At 46.8% G+C, this 25,070-nt stretch overlaps 1 protein-coding gene across 1 annotated transcript in view; it reads left to right on the plus strand.

The window, feature by feature from the left end:
• LOC141998056 (uncharacterized) overlaps window positions 1-25,070 on the plus strand; it is an 80,056-nt gene that overhangs the window by 10,476 nt on the left and 44,510 nt on the right. The window contains exons 2-4 of the mRNA XM_074970693.1: window positions 5,870-5,996; window positions 6,619-6,768; window positions 11,639-12,552. Of these exons, the coding sequence (XP_074826794.1) occupies window positions 5,963-5,996; window positions 6,619-6,768; window positions 11,639-12,552 (1,098 nt within the window). The 5' untranslated portion in view covers window positions 5,870-5,962. The remainder of the gene's footprint in view (window positions 1-5,869; window positions 5,997-6,618; window positions 6,769-11,638; window positions 12,553-25,070) is intronic.

Here is a 25,070-nt window from a genome sequence, read left to right on the forward strand (position 1 = left end):
AGGATGGTGATAGTGACTGTGAAATGCTCAGGGAGATTAGAGAGGCTATTAAAATAAAAAACTCAATAATAATAATGGGGGATTTCAATTATCCCCATATTGATTGCGTACATGTCACCTCAGGACGGGATGCAGAGAGAAAGTTTCTTGACACCTTCAAGGACTGCTTCTTGGAGCAGCTGGTCCTGGAACCCACCAGAGGAGAGGCAATTCTTGATTTAGTCCTCAGTAGAGCATAGGATCTGGTCCAAGAGGTGAATATAGCTGGACTGCTTCGTAATAGTGACCATAATATAATTCAGTTGAACATCCCTGTGGCAGGAAAAACACCACAGCAGCCCAACACTGTAGCATTTAATTTAAGAAAGGGGAACTACACAAAAATGAGAAGGTTAGTTACAGAAATTAAAGGGTACTGTGCCAAAAGTGAAATCTCTGCAAGCTGCGTGGAAACTTTTTAAAGACACCATAATAGAGGCTCAAAGTAAATGTATACCCCAAATTAAAAAACACAGTAAGAGAACCAAAAAAGAGTCACCGTGGCTGAACAACAAAGTAAAAGAAGCAGTGAGAGGCAAAAAGGCATTCTTTAAAACGTGGAAGTTAAATCCTAGTGAGGAAAATAGAAAGGAGCATAAACACTGGCAAATGAAATGTAAAAATAGAATTAGGAAGGCCGAAAAAGAATTTGAGGAACAGTTAGCCAAAGACTCAAAAAGAAATAGCAAAATGTTTTTTAAGTACATGAGAAGCCGGAAGCCTGCTAAACAACCGGTGGGGCCGCTGGACGATCAAGATGCTAAAGGAGCACTCAAGGACGATACGGCCATTGCAGAGAAACTAAATTAATTCTTTGCATCGGTCTTCAGGGCTGAAGATGTGAGGGAGATTCCCAAACCTGAGCCATTCTTTTTAGGGGACAGATCTGAGGAACTGTCCCAGATTGAGGTATCATTAGAGGAGGTTTTGCAACAAATTGATAAATTAACAGCAATAAGTCACCAGGATCAGATGGGATTCACCCAAGAGTTCTGAAGGAACTCAAATGTGAAATTGCAGAACCACTGACTGTAGTCTGGTTTCAGAGTGGTAGCCATGTTAGTCTGTATCAGCAAAAATGACAAGGAGTCCTTGTGGCATCTTAGAGACTAACAAATTTATCTGGGCATAAGCTTTCATGGGCTAGAACCCACTTCATCAGATGCATGGAGTGGAAAATACAGTAGCAGGTATAAATACACAGCACATGAAAAGGTGGGAGTTGCCTTAACAAGTGGGAGGTCAGTCTAACGAGACAACTCAATTAACAGTAGGATACCAAGGAAGGAAAAATCACTTTTGTAGTGGTAATGAGAGTGGCCCATTTCAAACAGTTGACAAGAAGGTGTGACAGGTTTCAGAGTAGCAGCCATGTTAGTCTGTATCCGCAAAAAGAAAAGGAGGACTTGTGGCACCTTAGAGACTAACAAATTTATTTGAGCATAAGCTTTTGTGAGCTACAGCTCACTTCATCGGATGCATTCAGTGGAAAATACAGTGGGGAGATTTATATACACAGAGAACATGAAACAATGGGTGTTACCATACACACTGTAGAGAGTGATCAGGTAAGATGAGCTATTACCAGCAGGAGAGCGGGGGTGGGGGGGCAGGAGAGCGGGGGCGGGGGGGGTGAGCTATTACCAGCAGGAGAGCAGGGGCGGGGGGGGAGGGGAAACCTTTTTTAGTGATAATCAAGGTGGGCCATTTCCAGCAGTTGACAAGAATGTCTGAGGAACAGCAGGGGGGGAGATGAACATGGGGAAATAGTTTTACTTTGTGTAATGACCCATCCACTCCCAGTCTTTATTCAAGCCTAAGTTAATTGTATCCAGTTCGCAAATTAATTCCAATTCAGCAGTCTCTCGTTGGAGTCTGTTTTTCTGAAGAATTGCCACTTTTAGGTCTGTAATCGAGTGACCAAAGAGATTGAAGTGTTCTCCAACTGGTTTTTGAATGTTATAATTCTTGACATCTGATTTGTGTCCATTTATTCTTTTGCATAGAGACTGTCCAGTTTGGCCAATGTCCATGGCAGAGGGGCATTGATGGCACATGATGGCATATATCACACTGGTAGATGTGCAGGTGAACGAGCCTCTGATAGTGTGGCTGATGTGATTAGGCCCTATGATGGTGTCCGCTGAATATATATGTGGACACAGTTGGCAACGGGCTTTGTTGCAAGGATAGGTTCCTGGGTTAGTGGTTCTGTTGTGTGGTGTGTGGTTGCTGGTGAGTATTTACTTCAGGTTGCGGGGCTGTCTGTAGGCAAGGACTGGCCTGTCTCCCAAGATCTGTGAGAGTGATGGGTCGTCCTTCGGGATAGGTTGTAGATCCTTGATGATGCGTTGGAGAGGTTTTAGATGGGGGCTGAAGGTGACGGCTAGTGGTGTTCTGTTATTTTCTTTGTTGGGCCTGTCCTGTAGAAGGTGACTTCTGGGTACTCTTCTGGCTCTGTCGATCAAGAAGGTGTGAGTAACAGTAGGGGGAAATTAGTATGGGGGAAATTAGGTTTTGTAATGACCCAACCACTCCCAGTCTTTATTCAGGCCTAATTTGATGGTGTGCAGTTTGAAAATTAATTCCCGTTCTGCAGTTTCGCATTGGAGTCTGTTTTTGAAGTTTTTTTGTTGAAGAATTGCCACTTTTAGGTCTGTTATTGAGTGTCCAGGGAGATTGAAGTGCTCTCCTACTGGTTTTTGAATGTTATAATTCCTGATAGAAAAGGAGGACTTGTGGCACCTTAAGAGACTAACCAATTTATTTGAGCATAAGCTTTCGTGAGCTACAGCTCACTTCATCGGATGCTTATGCTTCACGAAAGCTTATGCTCAAATAAATTGGTTAGTCTCTAAGGTGCCACAAGTACTCCTTTTCTTTTTGCAAATACAGACTAACACGGCTGTTACTCTGAAACCTGTCATAATTCCTGATGTCAGATTTGTGTCCATTTATTCTTTTGCGTAGAGACTGTCAGGTTTGGCCAATGGATATGGCAGAGGGGCATTGCTGGCACATCTTTTCATGTGCTGTGTATTTATACCTGCTCCTGTATTTTCCACTCCATGCATTTGATGAAGTGGGTTCTAGCCCACGAAATCTTATGCCCAAATAAATTTGTTAGGACTCCTCGTTGTTTTGACTGTAGTCTGTATCATTTAAATCAGCTTCTGTACCAGATGACTAGAGGATAGCTAATGTGAGCCAATTTTTAAAAAGGGCTCCAGAGGTGATCCCGGCAATTACAGGCCTGTAAGCCTGACTTCAGTACCGGGCAAACTGGTTGAAACTATAATCAAGAACAATATTGTCAGAAATATAGATGAACATAATTTGTTGAGGAAGAGCCAACATGGTTTTAGTAAAGGGAAATCATGCCTCACCAATCTACTAGGATTCTTTGAGGGGGTCAACAAGCATGTGGCCCAAGGGTATGCAGTGGATATAGTGTACTTAGATTTTCAGAAAGCCTTTGACAAAGTCCCTCACCAAAGGCTCTTACGCAAAGTAAGCTGCCATGGGATCAGAGGGAAGTTCCCCTTGTGGACTGGTAACTGGTTAAAAGATAGGAAACCAAGGGTAGGTATAAATAGTCAGTTTTCAGAATAGAGAGAGGTAAACAGTGGTGTCCCCCAGGGGCCTGTTCTGGGACCAGTCCTATTCAACATATTCATAAATGATCTGGAAAAAGGGGTAAACAGTGAGGTGGCAACATTTGCAGATGACACAAAATTACTAAAGATAGTTAAGACCCAGGCAGACTGTGAAGAGCTACAAAAGGATCTCTCAAAACTGGGTGACTGGGCAACAAAATGGCAGATGAAATTTAATGTTGATAAATGCAAAGTAATGCACGTTGACAAACATAATCCCAACTATACATATAAAATGATGGGGTCTAAATGAGCTGTTCCCACTCAACAAAGAGATCTTGGAGTCTTTGTGGATAGTTCTCTGAAAACATCCACCCAGTGTGCAGCGGCAGTCAAAAAAGCAAACAGAATGCTGGGAATAATTAAGAAAGGGATAGATAATAGGACAGAAAATATCCTGTTGCCTCCATATAAATCCATCGTACGCCCACATCTTGAATACTGTGTGCTGATGTGGTCATCCCATCTCAAAAAAGATATCTTGGAATTGGAAAAGGTTCAGAAAAGGGCAACAAAAATTATTAGAGGTATTAGAGGCTTCCGTATGGGGAGAGATTAATAAGACTGGGACTTTTCAGCTTGGAAAAGAGATGGCTAAGGGGAGATATGATTGAGGTCTATAAAATCATGACTGATGTAGAGAAAGTACATAAGGAAGTGTTGTTTACAACTTCTCATAACACAAGAACTAGGGGTCCCCCAATGAAATTTATAGGCAGCAGGTTTAAAACAAATAAAAGGAAGTATTTCTTCATACATCACACAGTCAACCTGTGGAACTCCTTGCCAGAGGATGTTGTGAAGGCCAAGACCATAAGAGGGTTCAAGAAAGAGCTAGATAAATTCATGGAGGATAGGTCCATCAATGGCTATTAGCCAGGATGGGCAGGAATAGTGTCCCTAGCCTCTGTTTGCCAGAAGCTGGGACTGGGTGACAGGGGATGGATCACTTGATGATTCCCTGTTCTGTTCATCCTCTGGGGCACCTGGCACTGGCCACTGTCCGAAGACAGGATACTGGGCTAGATGAACCTTTGGTCTGACCCAGTAGGGCCATTCTTATGTTCTTAAATAGCTTCTGGGGATGGCTCAGTGATATGTTGCCATAATAAATGGACAAGAGGAGGGGCTAAGCGTTTGTATGGTGTTCCACCTCTTTGAGTTCCAGCCGTGTTCTGCACACCCTCCAGCTGCATTCGTTGCATTGGGCGCAGCTGTGCTGAAGGGTGGAGGGGTGAGCTGGAGCGGGCGGGGAGGACTTTTCGCTGGGGTACGAGGAGAAAGAGCATTTCAGCACCGAATTCTGTAGAGGGTGTATCTGGAGACGGGGGAGGGGGTCTTCTTGCCAGGGGCATTGGCACGCTGGTGCCAGACGGAGCAGCCATCTCCGAGGGGTCCCTGGAGGCCGTGTCGCCCAAGGAATCCTCAGGGTGAGGGTGAAGGGGAGATAAGGTTTCCGAGCTCTGGGGTGGTTTTGCTGCTGGTCGCCCGCCTCTTCCCCATCCCCTGGGGAGGAGAACTGGCTGCAGCAGGGCCGGCTGAGGTGGGGGCGTTTCTGGGAGCTGCTCGTGGGTGTGAGCTAGAAGGGAAGGGGTAGGAAATACGCTGGAAGAGGAAGGGAGGGGGACAGGGTGTGACAAACCATCTGGGATGCGTTCTGCCTGGGACCCAATTTTCAGAACAGGCCCTTTGGGGGGAAGGTAGAAATTCTCCTATTGCTGGAACAGGCAACAACCCCTCTGGATGGGGCTGGGAAAACGGACCAGAGTCCCGGTGTTGGAGCCTGAACCTACTAGCCAGGGGCTGCTGTGAAATACGAAGGGGGCACTCAGTGGTGAGGCCCCGTCCCCTCACCCCCAGCTACTGGGAATGGGAAAGGGGTTGGGATTCATGTCCCTCGACCCTGCTGAGGGGCTCCACCTCCTGTATCAGCCTCTGGCTAGTAGGCGTGTGATAAACGGGAGGGCCCCTGCTCTCCTCCATCGGCTGGGAGGGACAAGGAGCTCTCTCTTTCTCCCCACCCTGAAGCCTCCTGGCTGCTCTGAGCAGGGTGGGGGTGGGATTCTGCTCCTCTGAGACCCCCCCAGAGCTTCCATTTTATCAGCCCTCCCCTGTGACTAGTGGGATTGTGGCTGGGGCAGCAGGTGCTGAGGGGGGGCATCTTGTTGTTTCAGGGGCCGGTGACCTTTGAGGAGGTGGCTGTGTATTTCACCCAGGGGCAGGGGGCTCTGCTGGACCCCGCTCAGAGAGCCCTCTACAGGGACGTCATGCAGGAGAACTACGAGACGGTGACCTCGCTGGGTAAGGGATTTCCGTCCCCTCAATTATTAGAAGCCGTGGGGTCCGTGGTGTGCCCAGTTCGGGTCAGGTTCTTTCCTGCTCGGTTTGACTTCATGGGAATGGGCTCCATGGTCTCACGATCCAGCATGAGAGACACTTTTACCTCCACGCCGCCACCCATGAATGCGGTATTGAGAGATACTAGGGAGCTGCTAATTCATCCTCATCCCTCAGGTTTTGGATTTATGCCCAGAAGCAGCGTGTTGACCTGCCTGTATTAAGTCTCACTGACACACGCTCAGCATCTCTGTTCCCCTCCGTTCCTGGGACTAGCTCCATCCGTGGGGGGGGGGGCTCTGGGCTCTGTTGGTTTAGAAAGAGACAGATTTTTAACTCCAGAGCTGTGTGTGCGTCAATAAGTCCTCCCCAGGCGCACAGATCCTGGAAAGTCCTGCTGAGGACATAACTCGTTCCTCCCACCGTTGTCTGCTTCTCCCATGGTGGCTCAGTGACCATGTTCCCATCTGTTCAGATTTCACATCCCCCTAGTACAGCCCAGGGTCAGGTTAAAAATGAAAGGGATTTTCTTTGTGACAGATCCTCTCCCAATGCATGACACGCCCTGATTTTGCCCCTTGAGCAGGACTGCCCCTTCCCAAACCTGACCTGGTCTTCCGTTTGCAACAAGGGAAGGAGCCGTGGGTCCCGGATCTCCAAGCGCCTGAGAGAAGGCAGATCCGGAGAGGCGTCTGCCCAGGTGAGGAATCAGAGAGACTGACACAGAAACAGCCTGGTAAGTGAAGGCAAAAGCGGGGTTTGTGAGCGAGCTCCCCCAGTTCTTCCTCATCTCATCCAGGTCAGGGCTGTAGGTAGGAGGTGTCATATCCCCATGAGTAGGGCCCTACCAAATTCACGGCCATGAAAAACGCGTCACGGACCGTGAAATCTGGTCTCCCCCCACGAAATCTGCACTTTTGTGTGCTTTTACCTTATACTATACAGATTTCACAGGGGAGACCAGCCTTCCTCAAATTGGGGGTCCTGACACAGGGGGGCATCACAAGGTTATTTTAGGGGGGGTCACGGCATTAAGAACAAAAGAATGGCCCTACTGGGTCAGACCAAAGGTCCATCTAGCCCAGGATCCTGTCTTGGACAGTGGCCAGTGCCAGGTGCCCCAGAGGGAATGAACAGAACAGGGAATCATCAAGTGATCCATCCCGTCACCCATTCCCAGCTTCTGGCAAACAGAGGCTAGGGACACCATCCCCGCCCATCCTGGCTAATAGCCATTGATGGACCTATCCTCCATGAATCTATCTAGTTCTTTTTTGAACCCTGTTATAGTCTTGGCCTTCATAACATCCTCTGGAAAGGAGTTCCACAGGTTGACTGTGCATTGTGTGAAGAAATACTTCCTTTTATTGGTTTTAAACCTGCTGCCTATTAATTTCATTGGGGGACCCCTAGTTCCTGTGTTATGAGAAGGAGTTAACAACACTTCCTTATTTACTTTCTCCATCCCAGTCATGATTTTATAGACCTCAATCATATCTCCCCTTAGCCATCTCTTTTCCAAGCTGAAAAGTCCCAGTCTTATTCATCTCTCCTCATACAGAAGCCATTCTATACCCCTAATCATTTTTGTTGCCCTTTTCTGAACCTTTTCCAATTCCAAGATATATTTTTTGAGATGGGGCGACCACATCTGCACACAGTATTCAAGATGTGGGTGTACCATGGATTTATTTAGAGGCAACATGATATTTTCTGTCCTATTATCTGTCCTTTTCTTAATTACTCCCAGCATTCTGTTTGCTTTTTGGACTGCCGCTGCACATTGAGTGGATGTTTTCAGAGAACTATCCACAATGACTCCAAGATCTCTTTTCTGAGTAGTAACAGCTCATTTAGACCCCATCATTTTATATGTATAGTTGGGATCATGCTTTCCAATGTGCATTACTTTGCATTTATCAACATAAAATGTCATCAGCCATTTTGTTGCCCAGTCACCCAGTTTTGAGAGATCCTTTTGTAGCTCTTCGCAGTCTGTCTAGATATTAACTATCTTTAGTAATTTTGTATCATCTGCAAATGTTGCCACCTCACTGTTTATCCCTTTTTCCAGATCATTTATGAATATGTTGAATAGGACTGGTCCCAGAACAGGCCCCTAGGGGACACCGCTATTTACTCTCCATTCTTAAAACTGACCATTTATACCTACCCTTGGTTTCCTATTTTTTAACCAGTTACCAATCCATGAGAGCACCTTCCCTCTTATCCTGTGGCAGCTTACTTTGCGTAAGAGCCTTTGGTGAGGGACTTTGTCAAAGGCTTTCTGGAAATCTAAGTACACTGTATCTGCTGGATCCCCTTGGGCCACATCCTCACTCTGGAGCCCTTTTTAAAAATTAGCGTCATTTAGCCATCCTCTCGTCCAGTGGTTCCCAAACTTGTTCCACCGCTTGTGCGGGGAAAGCCCCTGGCGGGCCGGGGCGGTTTGTTTACCGGCCGCATCCGCAGGTTCGGCCGATCGCGGCTCCCAGTGGCCGCGGTTCGCTGCTCCAGGCCAATGGGAGCTGCTGGAAGCGGCAGCGAGTACATCCCTCTGCCCACGCTGCTTCCAGCAGCTCCCATTGGCCTGGAACAGCGAACCGCGGCCACTGGGAGCCGCGATCGGCCAAACCTGCGGACGCGACAGGTAAACAAACCAGCCTGGCCCGCCAGGGGCTTTCCCCACATAAGCGGCGGAACAAGGTTGGGAACCACTGCTCTAGTCATCTGGTACAGAAGCAGATTTAAACGGTAAGTTACATATCACACCTAGGAGTTCTGCAATTTCACATTTGAGTTCCTTCACAACACCTGGGGGAATCCCATCTGGTCCCGGTGACTTATTGCTGTTTAATTGATCAATTTGTTCCAAAACCTCCTCTAATGATACCTCAATCTGGGACAGTTCCTCAGATCTGTCACCTAAAAAGAATGGCTCAGGTTTGGGAATCTCCCTCACCTCCTCTGCCGTGAAGACCCATGCAAAGAATTCATTTAGTTTCTCTGCAATGGCCTTGTCGTCCTTGAGTGCTCCTATAGAACCGCGATCGTCCAGTGGCCCCACCGATTGTTTCGCAGGCTTCCGGCTTTTCATGTACTTAAAAAAAAATTTTGCTATTATTTTTCAGTCTTTGGCTAACTGTTCCCCAAATTCTTGTTTGGCCTTCCTAATTCTATTTTTACACTTCATTTGCCAGTGTTTATGCTCTTTTCTATTTTCCTCACTAGGATTTAACTTCCATGTTTTAAAGGATGCCTTTTTGCCTCTCACTGCTTCTTTTACTTTGTTGTTTAGCCACGGTGGCTCTTGTTTGGTTCTCTTTTTATGTTTTCTAATTTGGGGTATACATTTACTTTGAGCCTCTATTATGGCGTCTTTAAAAAGTTTCCACGCAGCTTGCAGAGATTTCACGTTTGGTGCTGTGCCCCGTTAATTTCTGTTTAATTAGCCTTCTCATTTTTGTGTAGTTCCCCTTTCTTAAATTAAATGCTACAGTGTTGGGCTGCTGTGCTGTTTTTCCTGCCCCAGGGATATTAAATTTAATTATATTATGGTCACTATTATGAAGCAGTCCAGCTATATTCACCTCTTGGACCAGATCCTATGCTCTACTTAGGACTAAATCAAGAATTGCCTCTCCTCTGGTGGGTTCCAGGACCAGCTGCTCCAAGAAGCAGTCCTTGAAGGTGTCAAGAGACTTTCTCTCTGCATCCCGTCCTGAGGTGACATGTACGCAATCAATATGGGGATAATTGAAATCCCCCATTATTATTATTGAGTTTTTTATTTTAATAGCCTCTCTAATCTCCCTGAGCATTTCACAGTCACTATCACCATCCTGGTCAGGTGGTCAGTAATATAGCCCTATTGCTATATTCTTATTATTTGAGCATGGAATTTCTATCCATAGAGATTCTATGGTACAGTTTCATTCATTTACGATTTTTACTTCATTTGATTCTATGCTTTCTTTCACATATAGTGCCACTCCCCCACCAGGACGACCTGTTCTGTCCTTCCAATACATTTTGTGCCCTGGTATTCCTGTATCCCATTGATTATCCTCATTCCACCAAGTTTCTGTGATGCCTGTTAGATCAATATCCTCATTTAATACGAGGCACTCTAGTTCACCCATCTTATTGTTTAGACTTCTAGCATTGGTATATAAGCACTTTAAAAACTTGTCTCCTTTTAGCTGTCTGCCATTACACATTGTAATTGAATGGGACTCTTTTTTATTTGACTGTTTCTGATCAGACCCTGCCTGTATTTTATCATTTTCCATCCTCTCGTCCTCACTAGGACATAGAGAGCCTCTATGAGTAGATCCTCCCCTAAGGGATGTCCGAACCATGTGCTCCTCCGCACCTGTCGGCTTTCCCCCAGCCCTTAGTTTAAAAACTGTTCTAAGACCTTTTTAGTGTTAAGTGCCAGCAATCTGGTTCCATTTGGGTTCAGGTGGAGCCCATCCTTCCGGTATAGGCTCCCCCTTTCCCCAAAGTTTCCCCAGTTCCTAATAAATCTAAACCCCTCCTCCCTACACCATCCGTCTCATCCACGCATTGAGACTCTGCAGTTCTGCCACCCTTCCTTCTGCACGCCTTCAGAGCTGGGTGGCTGGAGAGAGTCAGTTGTTCGCTGGGCACCCAGCTCTGAAGGCCGCGCTACCATCAGCAGCCGCACAGAAGTACGGGTAGCAGCACCGCAACCCCCCCTACAATAACCTTCCATCCTCCTCACTGCTCCTTTTGGGGTCAGGACCCCTACAGTTGCAGCACCGTGAAATTTCAGATTTAAATAGCTGAAATCATGACATTTACCATTTTAAAAATCCTATGACCGTGAAACTGACCAAATGGACCGTGAATTTGGTAGGGCCCTACCCATGCCCCATGTCACTCACAGCACCTCACCCATCCTAAAGGACAGCTGGCAGGATCTCCCTCCCCAAATTTACTTCCCCCTGAGCGTGTGCGTGACAGAATCCTATTTCTCCCTTGTGTGCACCTGCTGTTCCGTGATCTGTTACCACTGGGTTATTCCACTTCCTCTTCCAGGCATGCAGGCTTCTCTTTTCATTGCTGTGTTATTCATCTCTCTCACTAGCTTCACACTGCAGTGTCATGAGGCAGCGCTGTTCAGAGAACTGACTGCTTCTATAGCTCCCCAGTGCCTCACCGCTGCTGGAAGGAATCAGAGAAATGTAGGGCTGGAGGGGACCTCGAGAAGTAAACCTAGACCATCCCTGGTAGGTGGGATAAGCCTTCATTTCTATTACACACACACACACACCTCCACATGCAGACACTATATTGTGAAGCTAGAGAGAAATAATGGGGTGGATTTGTGGGGAGGGGACAGAGGACACTCCATGTTTGAAAGACGAGGAGGAATATCCTGGCTGTAATGAATCAGAGAGCTCCATGTGCCCTCTTTGCACTTCAGAGAAGGAATATTTACACATAGGTCAATTTTTTTACCTTTCTCAGTCTCCCCAACCATTGTTGTGCTGTGTCTCTCCTCTTTGCTATGCCCCTTTCTTTCCTTTCACCCCGGCAGAGGGGATGACTCCTGTCCGGGTTCTCTCTCTTTACTCCAGCGGGCGATAGGATGGTGAAAGAGGATGAGGAAGAGAATCCACGGCAGGCAGGCTGTAAGGAGCCAGAACCCCATGGGGCATCATCCAGATGCTCCAAAGAAGACATTGCATCAAGTCTTGAGCAGGGAAAAGCCTCTGAGAGTCAGCACAGGTCAGGAAAGCAGCCAGGGAAGAAAGGGTGTCAATCCATTAGTTCTAGTAGAGGTGGAAAGGACATCCTGGAAACCTCAGTGCAGCAGAGAACCCATACAAGAGAGAAAAAAAAACCACCCACTGAATGCGAGAGAAGATTCAATATGAGCAAACAGCTTGGTGGATCTCAGACCCCCCACCAGGGAGAGAAGCCCTATAAATGCCAGGAGTGCGGAAAAAGTTTCAATCAGAGCTCCAACCTTATTCTGCACCAACGAACACACACGGGAGAGAGGCCCTACAAATGCCTCGACTGCGGGAAAAGTTTCAATCGGAGCTCGAGCCTCGTCGTGCATCAGAGAATCCACACGGGAGACAAACCCCACAAATGCACCAAATGTGGGAAGAGTTTCATTCAGAGCTCAAACCTGACGACGCACCAAAAAATCCACACGGGAGAAAAAAACTGTCAATGCCCAGAATGTGGGAAAATGTTCAGCGACAACTCAGCCCTGATTAAGCATCGAAGAATCCATTCAGGGCAGAAACCCTATAAATGCCCGGAATGCGGGAAAGGGTTTAGTGACAGCTCAACCTGTATTCGACACCAGAGAACCCACACGGGAGAGAGACCCTATAAATGCCTGGATTGTGGGAAAAGCTTCAATCTGAGCTCCAACCTAGTTACGCACCGGAGAATCCACACGGGGGAAAGACCCTATAAATGCCTCGACTGTGGGAGAAGCTTTAGTCAGAACTCGCATCTGATTAAACATCAGAAAGTCCACACGAGATTGAAATCTTTTGTGGGGGGGGGGAAGAAATTAGACATATGAATGCTTGCTGGCAGGGGAGGAGAATTTTTGAGTGGGGAGGGATGTGGCTTGACTTTGTGCAAAACATGACAATCCCGCACTGATCTGGCCTTCTATCCACCATTCGTTCTATTGAAAAGTGGCACGGTGTGCCCTTTGGCCATCTTGCCGCTATGGACAAAAAAGCCCCAGCAGGGTGTGTGCCCTGACCCTCCCCGGTGCTGCCCCTGAGGCCATCCCGGACATTGGCTGCTTTGCAGGATTGAGCCAGATTTGGGAACTTCACTACACGACGTCTGGGACGACGCCATTGACTGAGGCCACAGGCTGGTGCAGCGGTCCCCGGTGGACTGGGTGTGTTTGATGAAGATGTCTGATAGCTCAGTGCTGCAGCATGGGGGTGGGGGGGGATTATGGGAGAGGAGAAATGAGGATGAGTGGTAGGGATGGGGAGAAGGGCCAGGGGGAGGTGGAGCTGAGCAGGGGAAGGGGGATATGGGAGGGAAATGAGAGGGTTGGGGGAAAGAGAGTCAGGGGTGTCTGTCAGCATCAAATTCTCTCTTCCCATGTGTGTTGTGATCTATAGAGGCTGCCTTTCTTGGGGGGTGAGGGGGAATGGAGGGGTCTGATCCCCGCTCCCTACCTTTGGATGTGGGCAGGGATGTGGGGATCCCTGTCCCCCTAGGGGGTGGGTCTGATTTCCGCCCCCTGCTCCGCCTCATGTGACCCTTGTGCCTCCGGGGATGTCTCTGCCCCCATCCCTGCCCCACATATATAAGATGGGATCTGGGGTGAGGGCTGTCTCTTGGGGGTGCCTGAGCCCCTCTCCGTGCCCCTACTCATGGGATTAGGGGCCTTGTCCATGGGTGGGGGTGTCAGAGCTCTTGTGAGCCAAGAGCTGGGAGGGGTCCCCTCTTTGACTGAAGGGCTCTGCCTCTCACCATGTGAGCTGGGTCGTGGGGGACCGGGCCCTTCTGGTGGGGAGATAAGGCGTGCTCGGAGCATGCCCCGAGAACATGTGCTGTGGACACGGGGCGGGGGGGGGGGGCAGTGAGGAGAGCTCATTGGAGCTCAGATTCAGGGAGCTAGCTCCTTGTCCCGCCTCTTCCCCCCCGTGGCCCCGCCCATACTCCACCCAAGGCCCCACCTCTGCTCTGCCCCCTCCCCGGCCGCCACTCGCCACATTCCTCCTTTCCTCCCCTGAAAGGCCCCCACTGCTCACAGGGCCGCAGCAGGCATGGGGGCCTTGTGTGGGGAGGGTCAGGGGGTGGAGGAGAGGCGGGACTCAGCCCCGCAGCGGAGGGGGTGGGGACCTTGAGGAAGGGGCGGAGCAGTGATGGAAAGAGGCGGAGCACAGGCGGGGCCCCCACGGCCCAGGTGGCAGGGCGGCAGTGGCTGCCCCAGGGGAGGCCTATTATGCCCACCATCTATGCTACCCACCATTTTAGTGCACGCGTAGCTTCTTATCTACTAATGGCTTAATGGGACAGGAAGGGGAGAGTGAGCTAGAAACAGGGTGCGTGTGGGGGGGGGGGCGTCTGTACGTTGCTTGAGGCGGGGAGACCCAGTAGCCTTCTCTCACATGCTTAAAGTTACCGTCAGAGGCATGTCATAAAGCGGCCAAGATTTGGGGACCGAGGCCGTGTCTGAGATTTCTCTCCCCCGCTCTGTTTGCAATAACGCACTCCGAGTATTTCAAAGCACGACCATTATCCCTAGTCCACTATCACAAAATGCACAGAGCAGTTGGGAATCACATAATGACCGTGTGGCCTAGTGGAGAAACCAGCGGGCTGGGACTATTCCTGGGTCTGCCCCTGGCCCGCTAGGTGACCTTGGGCAAGGCCCATCAGCTCCCCATGCCTCACTTTCCCATCTGTAAAATGGGGGTCATTCTTTGGGGTTTGCTGATGTAAAGCACTGTTTAAAAGCTGGGTCTTTTTGTGCTTCTCTAGCCACGGCAGCATATCCGCTGTTAATATCGGTGCGAACATCAACACGCTAAATGACTGCTCCTCCAATATTTCTCTTTCTGTTCAAAAAGCTAGGAAATTCACTGACAAAAAACTTTGTTAACACAGGACTAAGGCTGCCTGGTGATAACTCGTGCCCTTCCAGAAGGCAGAGTCCAGGGGGGAAAATCCTTCTGAAAACCAGGCAATACAGAGTTAAGGTACACGCCCAAGCAACCTTAGCTCTGCCACCCTGGAGCTGGCAGCATCCAGGGGGAATTATCTGCACTAACTCACTGTGTTAGGGGTAACTGTACTGAAAGGTGGGAGATCCCTATTCAAATCCCTTTTTCCCACCCAGGCAAAGGGGGGAGTTGGCCTGGGGTCTCCCACATCCTGGGTAACTGCTCTAACCACTAGGCTGAAAGTTATAAGAGAGTCGTGCCCCTCGCAACAGCTGTTCTGGGTGCAGTTAGGGGAGATCTGATCATGAATACGGCTGTTGTGACAATTGGCCTATCACTCTTGCCTACTTAGGAGTTCACCGTGGAAAGTAGGTCAAGTTATTTTCAACAGAATACGTTCTAAACAGATGCAAAAGAAGCATCCAGAGAGACTAAGTCCAATCAACACAGGGAAAGTTGATGCGATACAAAGCCTGTGTTGAAATTATGCTGGGTGAAAACAGGAGAGGTGGAGATGGAAGTTAATAAGCCAAAATTGGTGAGACAGATATTAGGCCTAATTGGTGGACAAAATAAGGAGGGAGATGAACCCTGCCTCTTACTTTTTTCCCTTCTGTGGTATCTTAAAAAGAGACTGGAAATAAGATCAGCTCTCTTCTCCCGTCCCAGCTTGCTTCGCCTCATCTCATCTTCCCCTAGCTCATCCCCCCACCTGCCAGCACTTCTTCTCATCTCGACTCGTCTAAAGGACTTGCTCTTGTTTAGGGAACTTTATTTTCACCTGTGAGTGAAAGTCATCACATTATCGTGAGGTCCGGATCTCAGCCCACCAGTGGGGAGATGGAATTACCAGCACCAGGAAGGTGCATGAGATCCCGTATTGTACTCCCTTCCCTTGTTGTGTTATTTTCTGCCCCACTGTTTCTTTCCTCTCATCCTACCTCGCTCTCTTGGTTTCTTGTCAAATCCTGAAGTCAAGTATATTGCAATCATCCAAACCTGCCTTGTCAAAGGAGAAAGGATGCCATCAGATGACAGCCCTGACCAATTCATAACTAACCAGATCAAGCATCCACTTGTAACTAACCAGTAGTCCAAAAACATACACAAAAGCCATATTTCACCCATCTTCTCTGTCCTGTCTCTCCTCCACCCTGTCTGTCTCTGTTCAGAACAGGATATGTGCATGCCATTCCCATCAGGACTGAGACTAAAATTAACCATCTCCTTTTCAGCAAAGAAAGGTTGCCCTGAAAACAAGAGACTCTAAGATTTTGACTCCAAAAGCAGAGAGGCTTCGATAAGCTCTACGTTTGTTTTGCATAATCACTCGACTGCCGTTTCCAGATAAAGGCCATACATAAGAGCGGCCATACTGGGTCAGACCAAAGGTCCATCTAGCCCAGTGTCCTGTCTTCTGACAGTGGCCAGTGCCAGATGCCCCAGAAGGAATGAACAGAACAGGGAATCATCAGGTGATCCATCCCCTGTCGCTCATTCCCAGCTTCTGGCCAACAGGCGAGGGACACCATCCCTGCCCATCCTGGCTGATAGCCTTTGATTTTGGCCTATTTTGATTTCTTGTTCTTTTCTTGTGTTTAATCAATAAACTTTCAGTTTGCATGGAAGGTGTTGGCCAGGTCACCGAGTGAAACCAAGGGCTCTGTTTAAAACTGTCCCCGAACCCACCTATTGCTGTTTAATGCTGGACACAGAGAGTTGATCAACGCCTTGAACTCTTTGGGGCTTAGAAATCAGAGTCTATACATCTGAGCCGGGAGGACCCCAGCTATCTTTGGCTGGTTGGGAGATCGTATTGAGGCTTAGGTGTGAGACCGGCACCTGAGGCTTGCCTAAGGCAGCAGTGTGCATACCCAGTGCAATTTTACAGCAAAAATTTCGGTGCCCGGTGAATTTAGGTGTGTGTTAGTTGACAGCCAGGTGGGGGTTTGGTGGATTGCAGTGGCGCTTAAAATTGCCACTTGGGTGCCTAAATCTGGAGTGCTCCAGATCCCCAGGAACCCTCTGTGATCTGGGTGTAGGCTGTGGACTCTGAATCTCCATTCTCCTCCCCTTTATGGCCTCCAGGCATCCCTCACAACCCCACCGCCCCATAGCCCCTCCACGCGTATGTGACTGAGGGGCATGGATGTGGGGGGCTTGGGCAATGCTTAATTTGTAATGAAAGAGGTGCTGGGGTTCAAGCAAATGTTTTTACTTTAATTACTGACACGGCAGGCCCAGAAGTGCCAGGGCTCTGAACTGCCAGGCCCGGAAGTGCCGTGCCGGGGCTCTGAACTGCCAGGCCTGGAGGTGCCGGGGCTCAGCCCTGGCACAAATTACGCCCTGGACTTGGGTAGTGGGGTTGATAGATTCATAGATTCCAAGGCCAGGAGAGACCATTGTAATCATCTCATCTGACCTCCTGTATTGCACCAGCCAGAGAACTTCCCCCAAAGAATTCCTAGAGCAGATCTTTTAGCAAAAGCCTCCAGTCTTGATTTTAAAATTCTCATTGGTGGAGAATCCGCCAGTGAATTGCGCCAGTGGTTAGTTACTCCTGTAGGCCCGGCTTGAACATGAGTCCTTGGGGAGGCTTTAATTTTTGGAAGACAGGGAGGTAAATAGATCAGTAGACTGAAAACTGACTGTCTGGGCTAAAATAAGTAAATGGGTCAATAAGGGCAAGTCTATACACTACAGAATGACTTCGGTGTAACTACGTTGTCCTGGGGTGTGAATAATTCATGCCCCGAGTTATATACCAACCTAATCGCTGGTGTAGAAAGTACTGTGTTGGCGGGAGAGCTTCTCCTGCCGACATCGTTACCGCCTTTCACGGAGGTGGATTAACTAAGCCAACAGGAGAGCTTTCTCCCGTCAGCATAGAGCGTCTTCATTAAAGCACTACGGGGTGCGGGACAGCAGTTTAAGTGTAGACCTGCTCTAAGCTAAAAGACAGAATGTCTGAGCTAGTTAAGATAAGAGGGAGAACACCCAGGGAAACATTTCCTCAAAACAAGATAATGCAAGGAGTGCCAAGACAGGTAAAGAGGAAAGCTGACTGTGGACAGAGCATGCTGCACGTGGATTGGTCTTTGCAAAGTAACCAAGCCAATTCTACAGCATGTAATGCAATGTACAGGGAATGTAATGTGATGTGTAAGTGTATGTAAAGAAGGTGGGGGGGTTGTGTAACTTCAGATGCGTGGTATACCCAGTACCCACATTTGAGTTTGATTAACTTGGCATAGCTTTATGCCAAATAAAGAAACCTGAGTGATGAGACCGGAGTTGAACTGAGTTCTTGGGGAATCGAGTGGAAGAGGTTTAGAAGGCTTCTCCAACGTAGTGGTGCAGTGCCTTGGATTGGATCTATTCATCTGGGGCAGGTAAGGTATCGTTTATTATATGTCTAGCTTTACTGACAAGGATCGCAACCCAGCACTTTAGCAATGGCATTGGTAGGGCTTAAATTTGAAGAGGTTTCTGGGGCATTGGGGAACTAAGTTAAATCCAAAGGGGGACCCTCTAGACTCCCAGATAGGTATTAGGGAGAAACTGGGTCTGGGTGGAAAAGGAACGTCAATAAATAGTGCTAAATAACAAATGCAACCAAAAAAATGCAAAACCCCTTGCTATTGCAGAGAGTAACCCTAAAAATAGCCCAGCGTAGAGAAGTAAAAGAATTAACCATTATGTTAAAAATGTTGAGGAAGTAAAGAATGGGCAGAAAGAGCAAAAAAGAGATCTATAAAGTGCATGCCATGCCACCTGGCAAAGCAGTTTTAAAATAAAATAAAAGTGGTAAAAATATTTGAAAGGTACTTTATAGACATATGTAAAAGAATGCCGGGCAGAGCACAGCAGAAGTCTGTTGAGTGCCACTAACATGTTAAAAGATAGGACCCATTTGCAGCCATAAAAAATAGTATCTTCTTGGTTTTTTCGTAAAGCAAAAAAAATATACAATAAAAAAGCCCAAATCAAGGCTGCAGTTTCACAAGGATTATTTCTAGCGGCTAAAACGTCACAAACAACAAAGTGCCACCTTACCAAGTAGATGCAAAAAGCATAACAAGCCAATCAGAGTTGTAGGAGGGGAAAACAAAGTAAATTAAAAACATTCCCAAATAATAATAATCAAAAAACCCCCAGATGTTTGTTAACTGTTGCCTTAGGTCCAAGACAGAAAGCAGCTGTCCTTCAGAAACTGTATTTAGTAAGGTTTCAGAGGAGCAGCCGTGTTAGTCTGTATTCGCAAAAAGAACAGGAGGACTTGTGGCACCTTAGAGACTAACCAATTTATTTGAGCATAAGCTTTCGTGAGCTACAGCTCACTTCATCGGATGCATTCCGATGAAGTGAGCTGTAACTCACGAAAGCTTATGCTCAAATAAATTGGTTAGTCTCTGAGGTGCCACCAGTCCTCCTTTTCTTTTTGTATTTAGTAAGTACAGCTTTGCAGGCCGAGTGTACGAAGCTAAAAAAAAATAAGTGCAAAAACCATAAAAAAAAAAAAAGCTTAAAGTTGCCGGAAAAAATGGCTACAAAACGTGTCACTTTAAAAACACAAGTAATTAAATAAAACCTGTCAAAAAGTGTTTGCACAAATTAACATTACAGAGTTTAAAACAATTGAACCGTTAAAAATTGTAAAAATGTTTGAAAGTCTTTTAAAAAGTAATACATTAAAGTGTTAAATTATGCTTGATTCAATCATAAAACCCAGGTATGGCAGTAGAACTCGGTGCAGTCATGCCGAATAAAATCCTTAGTGATCAAACAAACCGTGAAAAGGGGAGGTCAGGTGATAACAACGACCACCCCAGGCATTTTTCCCTAGAAAGCCTTTAGAGCCACTTCTGTTGCACCTGGTTCCCCAAGAGCTCCGTTCCACTCCAGTCCGGTCGCTTTGGTTCCTGTATTTGACGCACACCAAAGCTCTGCCGAGTGGATCAGACTCAAGCGTAGAGGGCGGGCGTAGGGCCTACCCCACACCCAAAGCTACGCAGCAAACCGCTTCCTTTGTAGACGTTTACACGTTACCTGGCATTCGCGACACATTGGGAATTGGCTTGGTCACTTTGCAGGAACAAATCCCTCTGCAGCACGCTCAATGCACGCACTGTCATTGGACGACTTACTCTTTACCTCATCTTATGGTCCAGGCCTCTCGTGTCCATTGTCGATGGTTCCCTGGGGGTTCTCCCTTATTTTAGCTCTTACAAACATTCTGCTTCCAGCCTGCTGATTTATTTAGCTCCCTAATTCTGTCTCCTGAGAAATTAGGCCGGACCCGTGTTCAATTACTCATGTCACGTCAAGCCTATGTTCCACAGCTTTTGTTTTTCTTTTTTATATTCGTATTTACATAAGAACGGCCATAGTGGATCAGACCAAAGGTCCGTCTAGCCCAGCATCCTGTCTTCCGACAGTGGCCAGTGCCAGGTGCCCCAGAGGGAATGAACAGAACAGGGACTCATCAAGTGATCCATTCCCTGTCTTCCATTCCCAGCTTTTGGCAAACAGAGGCTAGGGACGCCATCCCTGCCCACCCTGGCTAATAGCCACTGATGGACCTATCCTCCAGGAACTTATCTAGTTCTTTGTTTTAGTTGCATTATATTTTAGGATTTTTGTGTTTGTTTTTTGCAGTGGACTACTTAGCAACACAATTTTAAGGCTACAGTAGCTGTAATTATTTGAACCACCATTAATACTAGGCTTAAAGTACTAACGAGGAGGTGGAAGATTATTACTTCTGGTACAGCCCACCAGGGTGTAATTCCACATTACAAACTTGCTTTGCCTTTAAAGCATGTTTTGTCGTTTTGATTTTGCTTTTATTTTAATTTCATTTAAAAAAAACCCTGGTACAATAATGACAGGTTTCAGAGTAACAGCCGTGTTCGTCTCTATTCGCAAAAAGAAAAGGAGGACTTGTGGCACCTTAGAGACTAACCAATTTATTTGAGCATAAGCTTTCGTGAGTGGTTAGTCTCTAAGGTGCCACAAGTCCTCCTTTTCTTTTTCCTGGTACAATAGATATATATTTCCTTTTATTACCGCAAGAAATTTAGGTGTGAAACAGAACATAGGTCAACTCAATTAACATTTCCTGAGTCCATGCCAGAAGTGATCCTTTTTAGCCCCCAGACGATGTTTGTTATCACCAGCATAGGCAATTTTTACGTTACTAACATTTCAGTGTTTTAACCCTGCTGTGCAATTTGGAGCCTCTTTTCCCAAAGCGAACCGTTGTGCCGGCATCTTTGTCTGTAAGATGTTACACCTGCCTGTGTACGTTTCCCAGATGCAAACAGCAGAACAAGTCTGGGAGTTTTTAGTCTTTGTGTTGTTTTCTAACAGTATTTGAGTAGGGAAAAGAAACTTTTTTTTTTATACCACATCAGTTGCAGTGGTTTTACATTTAACTTCCTGCTATCAGACCCTTGTCGATTTTTTTATTATTATTATGTTGCATCAACTGTTATTTTTATTGTATTAAATTTTTAACGTTTGTGGTGACTAAAGAGGACAAGGTTTTTTGCTTCATTTTACTTAAGGCTGCTTTTATTTTGTACAGCATGCCTTTGGCACATGCGATTAGAACACATTGAATTAATTTTATACTTTTTTAAAAGCAATAACAGTATGTATATTATAACAAAGCTTTATTAAGGAGGGTTTTTTTCTCATTTAATGACTCCAGTACTTTGCTTCCAGTATTCTTCTGTTGAAATGATTGGTTATGTTTTTACAGACTATTTATGTCACCTTGGTTTTAGAGTATCATACTCATTTTGAACAGTTTTGTGTGTGTGTGCGTGTGTGTGTGTGTGTGTGCTTGCCATCCCCTCCCTGCCTTGGCAATTTTATGTTTTGGCAGTATATTTTAAAGTATATGTTTAGAAAGTTCTTTGAACGGTTATTAATGATATTTCACCAAATTTTAGTGGGCATAATTTTTGATGCAGATTGGTAACATTTAGTAACACAGACACACAAATAAACTGAACATTTTTGTGTAATACTTTTAATAGGCTTTAGCCCTAAATTATTTGGACTTGTTTCTCGTTTCAGACATTTCAGTTCGCTTTTTTTTTTTTTTTTAGTTTACAAACTTTTACTATATAGTCTTTTGTTTTTACTTTCATACTAATATTTATTTTACAGTACAGTTAAGCAGAACTTTTGGGATAGGATTTGAATGGTTGGTGGGTTTTGACATGTTTTTGAATGCCCACTGCACCCTTTAAAGTAGCTTCATTATTTATAATTAATAAACTGTTTAAAAAAAAAAAAACCCAGAATTTGGATGGCACTTTTGAATGGAATTTTGGTGCATGGGCTTCACTCCTTATGTTTACGGATTTATTTTATTGACGCTGGGTTGCTTTTTGCTTTTAAAGCACGCTTATGCAGTGTCTAGTGGGGTGCAATGTATACCGAATGTAATGTAATATGTAAATGTATCCAAAGGAAGGAGGTTTGGATGTGTGATATACCCTGTACCCACACCCTATGTTTGAGTCTGATCAACTCAGCATAGCTTTGCTGTATGCCAAATAAAGGAACTTGAGTGACAAAACTGAAGTCGAACTGAGTTCTTGGGGAACTGAGTGAAAGATGTCTTGCAGGCTATCCCAAAAACACTCACTGTTAAAAAATTTACACCGTATTTCCAGTCTGAATTTGTCTAGCTTCAACTTCCAGCCATTGGCTTGTGTTAGAACCTTTCTCTGCTAGACTGATGAGCCCATTATTAAATATTTGGTCCCCAGGTAGGTACGTATGGACTGTGATGAAACCACCCCTTAACCTTCTCTTTGTGATGCTAAATAGACTGAGCTCCTGGAGTCGATAAAGCAGGTTTTCTAATCCTTTACTCATTCTTGGGACTCTTCTCTGAACCCTCTCAAGTTTATCCCTGGCCTTCTTGAATTGTGGGCACAAGAACTGGACCCAGGATTCCAGCAACGGTCGCACCAGTGCCAAACACAGAGGTCAGAATAACCTCTTTGCTCCTCCTTGTGATTCCCCTGTTTATACATCCCAGGATCACTTTAACTCTTTTGGCCAGAGTCCCACTGGGAGCTCGTGTTCCGCTGATTATCTGCCACAACCCCCAAATCTTTTTCAGAGTCACTGCTTCCCAGGATAGAGTCCCCCATCCTCTAAGCATGGCCTATAGTCTCTGTTCCTAGATGTGTACATTTACATTTAGCCATATTAAAATACAGATTGTTTGCTTGCACCCAATTCAGATTCCTCTGTACAAGTGACCTGTCCTCTTTCATAATGACCGCTCCCCCAAATTGTGTGTTATTTGCAAATTTTATCAGTGATGATTTTATGTTTTCTTCCAGGTCACTGATAAAAATGTTAAAAGGGTTCCCCTCCTATGGTGGCTGTGACATTTTTTTAGTTAAGTGTGGTGTAAGCAGAGCAATGGGTGTGATGCAGGGATTGCTGGGGGGAAGAGAGGGGTTGGAGTGGTGTGTGTTGGAACAGTGTGGGGGGAGCAGAGCAATGAGGGGGAATATAGCAGAGAACTGGAGTAGTGTAGGAAGATGTAGTGGGGGCTCTGCCCTTTTGCCAACTTCCACCCCTTGGGGCCGTGCTCTGGCACAGCTACTGAGGGGCCATCATAGCCCTAGACAAAGACATGTGTTAGGATAATGGACCATCCATACACTCTGCTTCTGGAAATCCAGTGCGATGAATAAGGGGGGATATGATAGAGGTCAACAGCCCTGCAGAAAGGGAGATCCCGAGAGGTGCCCGGGCAGGTGAGTTATCAGTGACACTGACACAGAAACCGTCTGGTGAGGGAAGGATAAAAGCCAGGACTCCCACGACTGTGCTGTGAGTGACTCCCCCAGTTCCGCCTCATTTCACCCAGGTCAAGGTGGAAGTAGCAGGTGTCACACTCTCATGTTGGGCGATTCTCAGGACTTGCCATCCTGACTGACAGCCGGCAGAGCTCCCTGCCTGGCTTTCATTCTGTGTGCAGATGTGCTCGCCGCCTCTCAAAAAGATATCTTGGAATTGGAAAAGGTTAAGAAAAGGGCAGCAAAAATTATTAGGGGTATGCAACGGCTTCCATATGAGGAAAGATAAATCAAACTGGGACTTTTCAGCTTGGAAAAGAGATGACTAAGGGGGGATATGGTAGAGGTCTATAAAATCATGACTGGTGTGGAGAAAGTAAATAAGGAAGTGTTATTGACTCCTTCTCATACCACAAGAACTAGGGGCCACCCAATGACATGAATAGGCAGCAGGTTTAAATCAAACAAAAGGAAGTATTTCTTCACACAACACACAGTCAATCTGTGAAACTCTCTGCCAGAGGATGTTGTGAAGGCCAAGGCTATGACAGGGTTCAAAAAAGAACTAGATAAATTCATGGAGGATAGGTCCATCAATGGCTATTAGCCAGGATGGGCAGGAATGGAGTCCCTAGCCTCTGTTTGCCAGAAGCTGGGAATGGGGGACAGGGGATGGATCACTTGATGATTCCCTGTTCTGTTCATTCCCTGTGGGGCACCTGGCATTGGCCACTGTCGGAAGACAGGACACTGGGCTAGATGGACCTGTGTCTGACACAGTATGGCCGTTCTTATGTACTTATCAATACAGCTCTGAGGAAGAACTGGGTTTGCAAATAGTTTTTCAATGACCCCTCGATGACTAAGGGATCTTCCTCAAAGGGACCTGTATCCTCTGGGGGCCCACAGATATTGACCGAGCCAAACCACAGGAGCGGCCAAAGCTCCTTAAAAGTGTGGGGGGCCGCTGCTGCCCAAATGGTGGCCCCGCCCCCTGCGCTGTCCCTCCCCCTGAACCTCTGCCCTCACCCTGCCCCGCCCCTTCACCCAAGGCCCCACCCCCATGCTGTCTCTTCCTCTCAAGACCCCGCCCCCCCCCCCCACTCGCTCCTCTCCGCTCCCTCTCCCCTGTCGCTTGCCCTTATGGATGGTAAAAAGTGATGTGGCCCCAGGCCCTCACCCTGTTCCAGCACCCCTGGCACCTTGCCCTTCAGCGACATACAAGGCAGAGTTGGGCGTGGAGAAGGGAAGTGGCATCATGTGTGTCTTCCCCTACAAATACCCCCCCATCCTCCAAAACATTTTCTCCTCCTGGCTATTCCACCAGACTTCAAAAAAATCCCACCCACCCACCTCCTACTCCGGCCGATTTGAATGGGAAATGCCAGCAGAGGGGATTTCCCCTGCAGACAACGGCTTTTCCCTGCACAGTCATAGAAGGGCGTGAAAACCCGTAGCTCTGGCAGCTGTGTAATGTGCCATCTGTGATGCTCAGGGCTGGGGAAATAACA

This window comes from Natator depressus, chromosome 14 (assembly GCF_965152275.1).
Source record: "Natator depressus isolate rNatDep1 chromosome 14, rNatDep2.hap1, whole genome shotgun sequence".
Classification (NCBI taxonomy): domain Eukaryota; kingdom Metazoa; phylum Chordata; order Testudines; family Cheloniidae; genus Natator; species Natator depressus.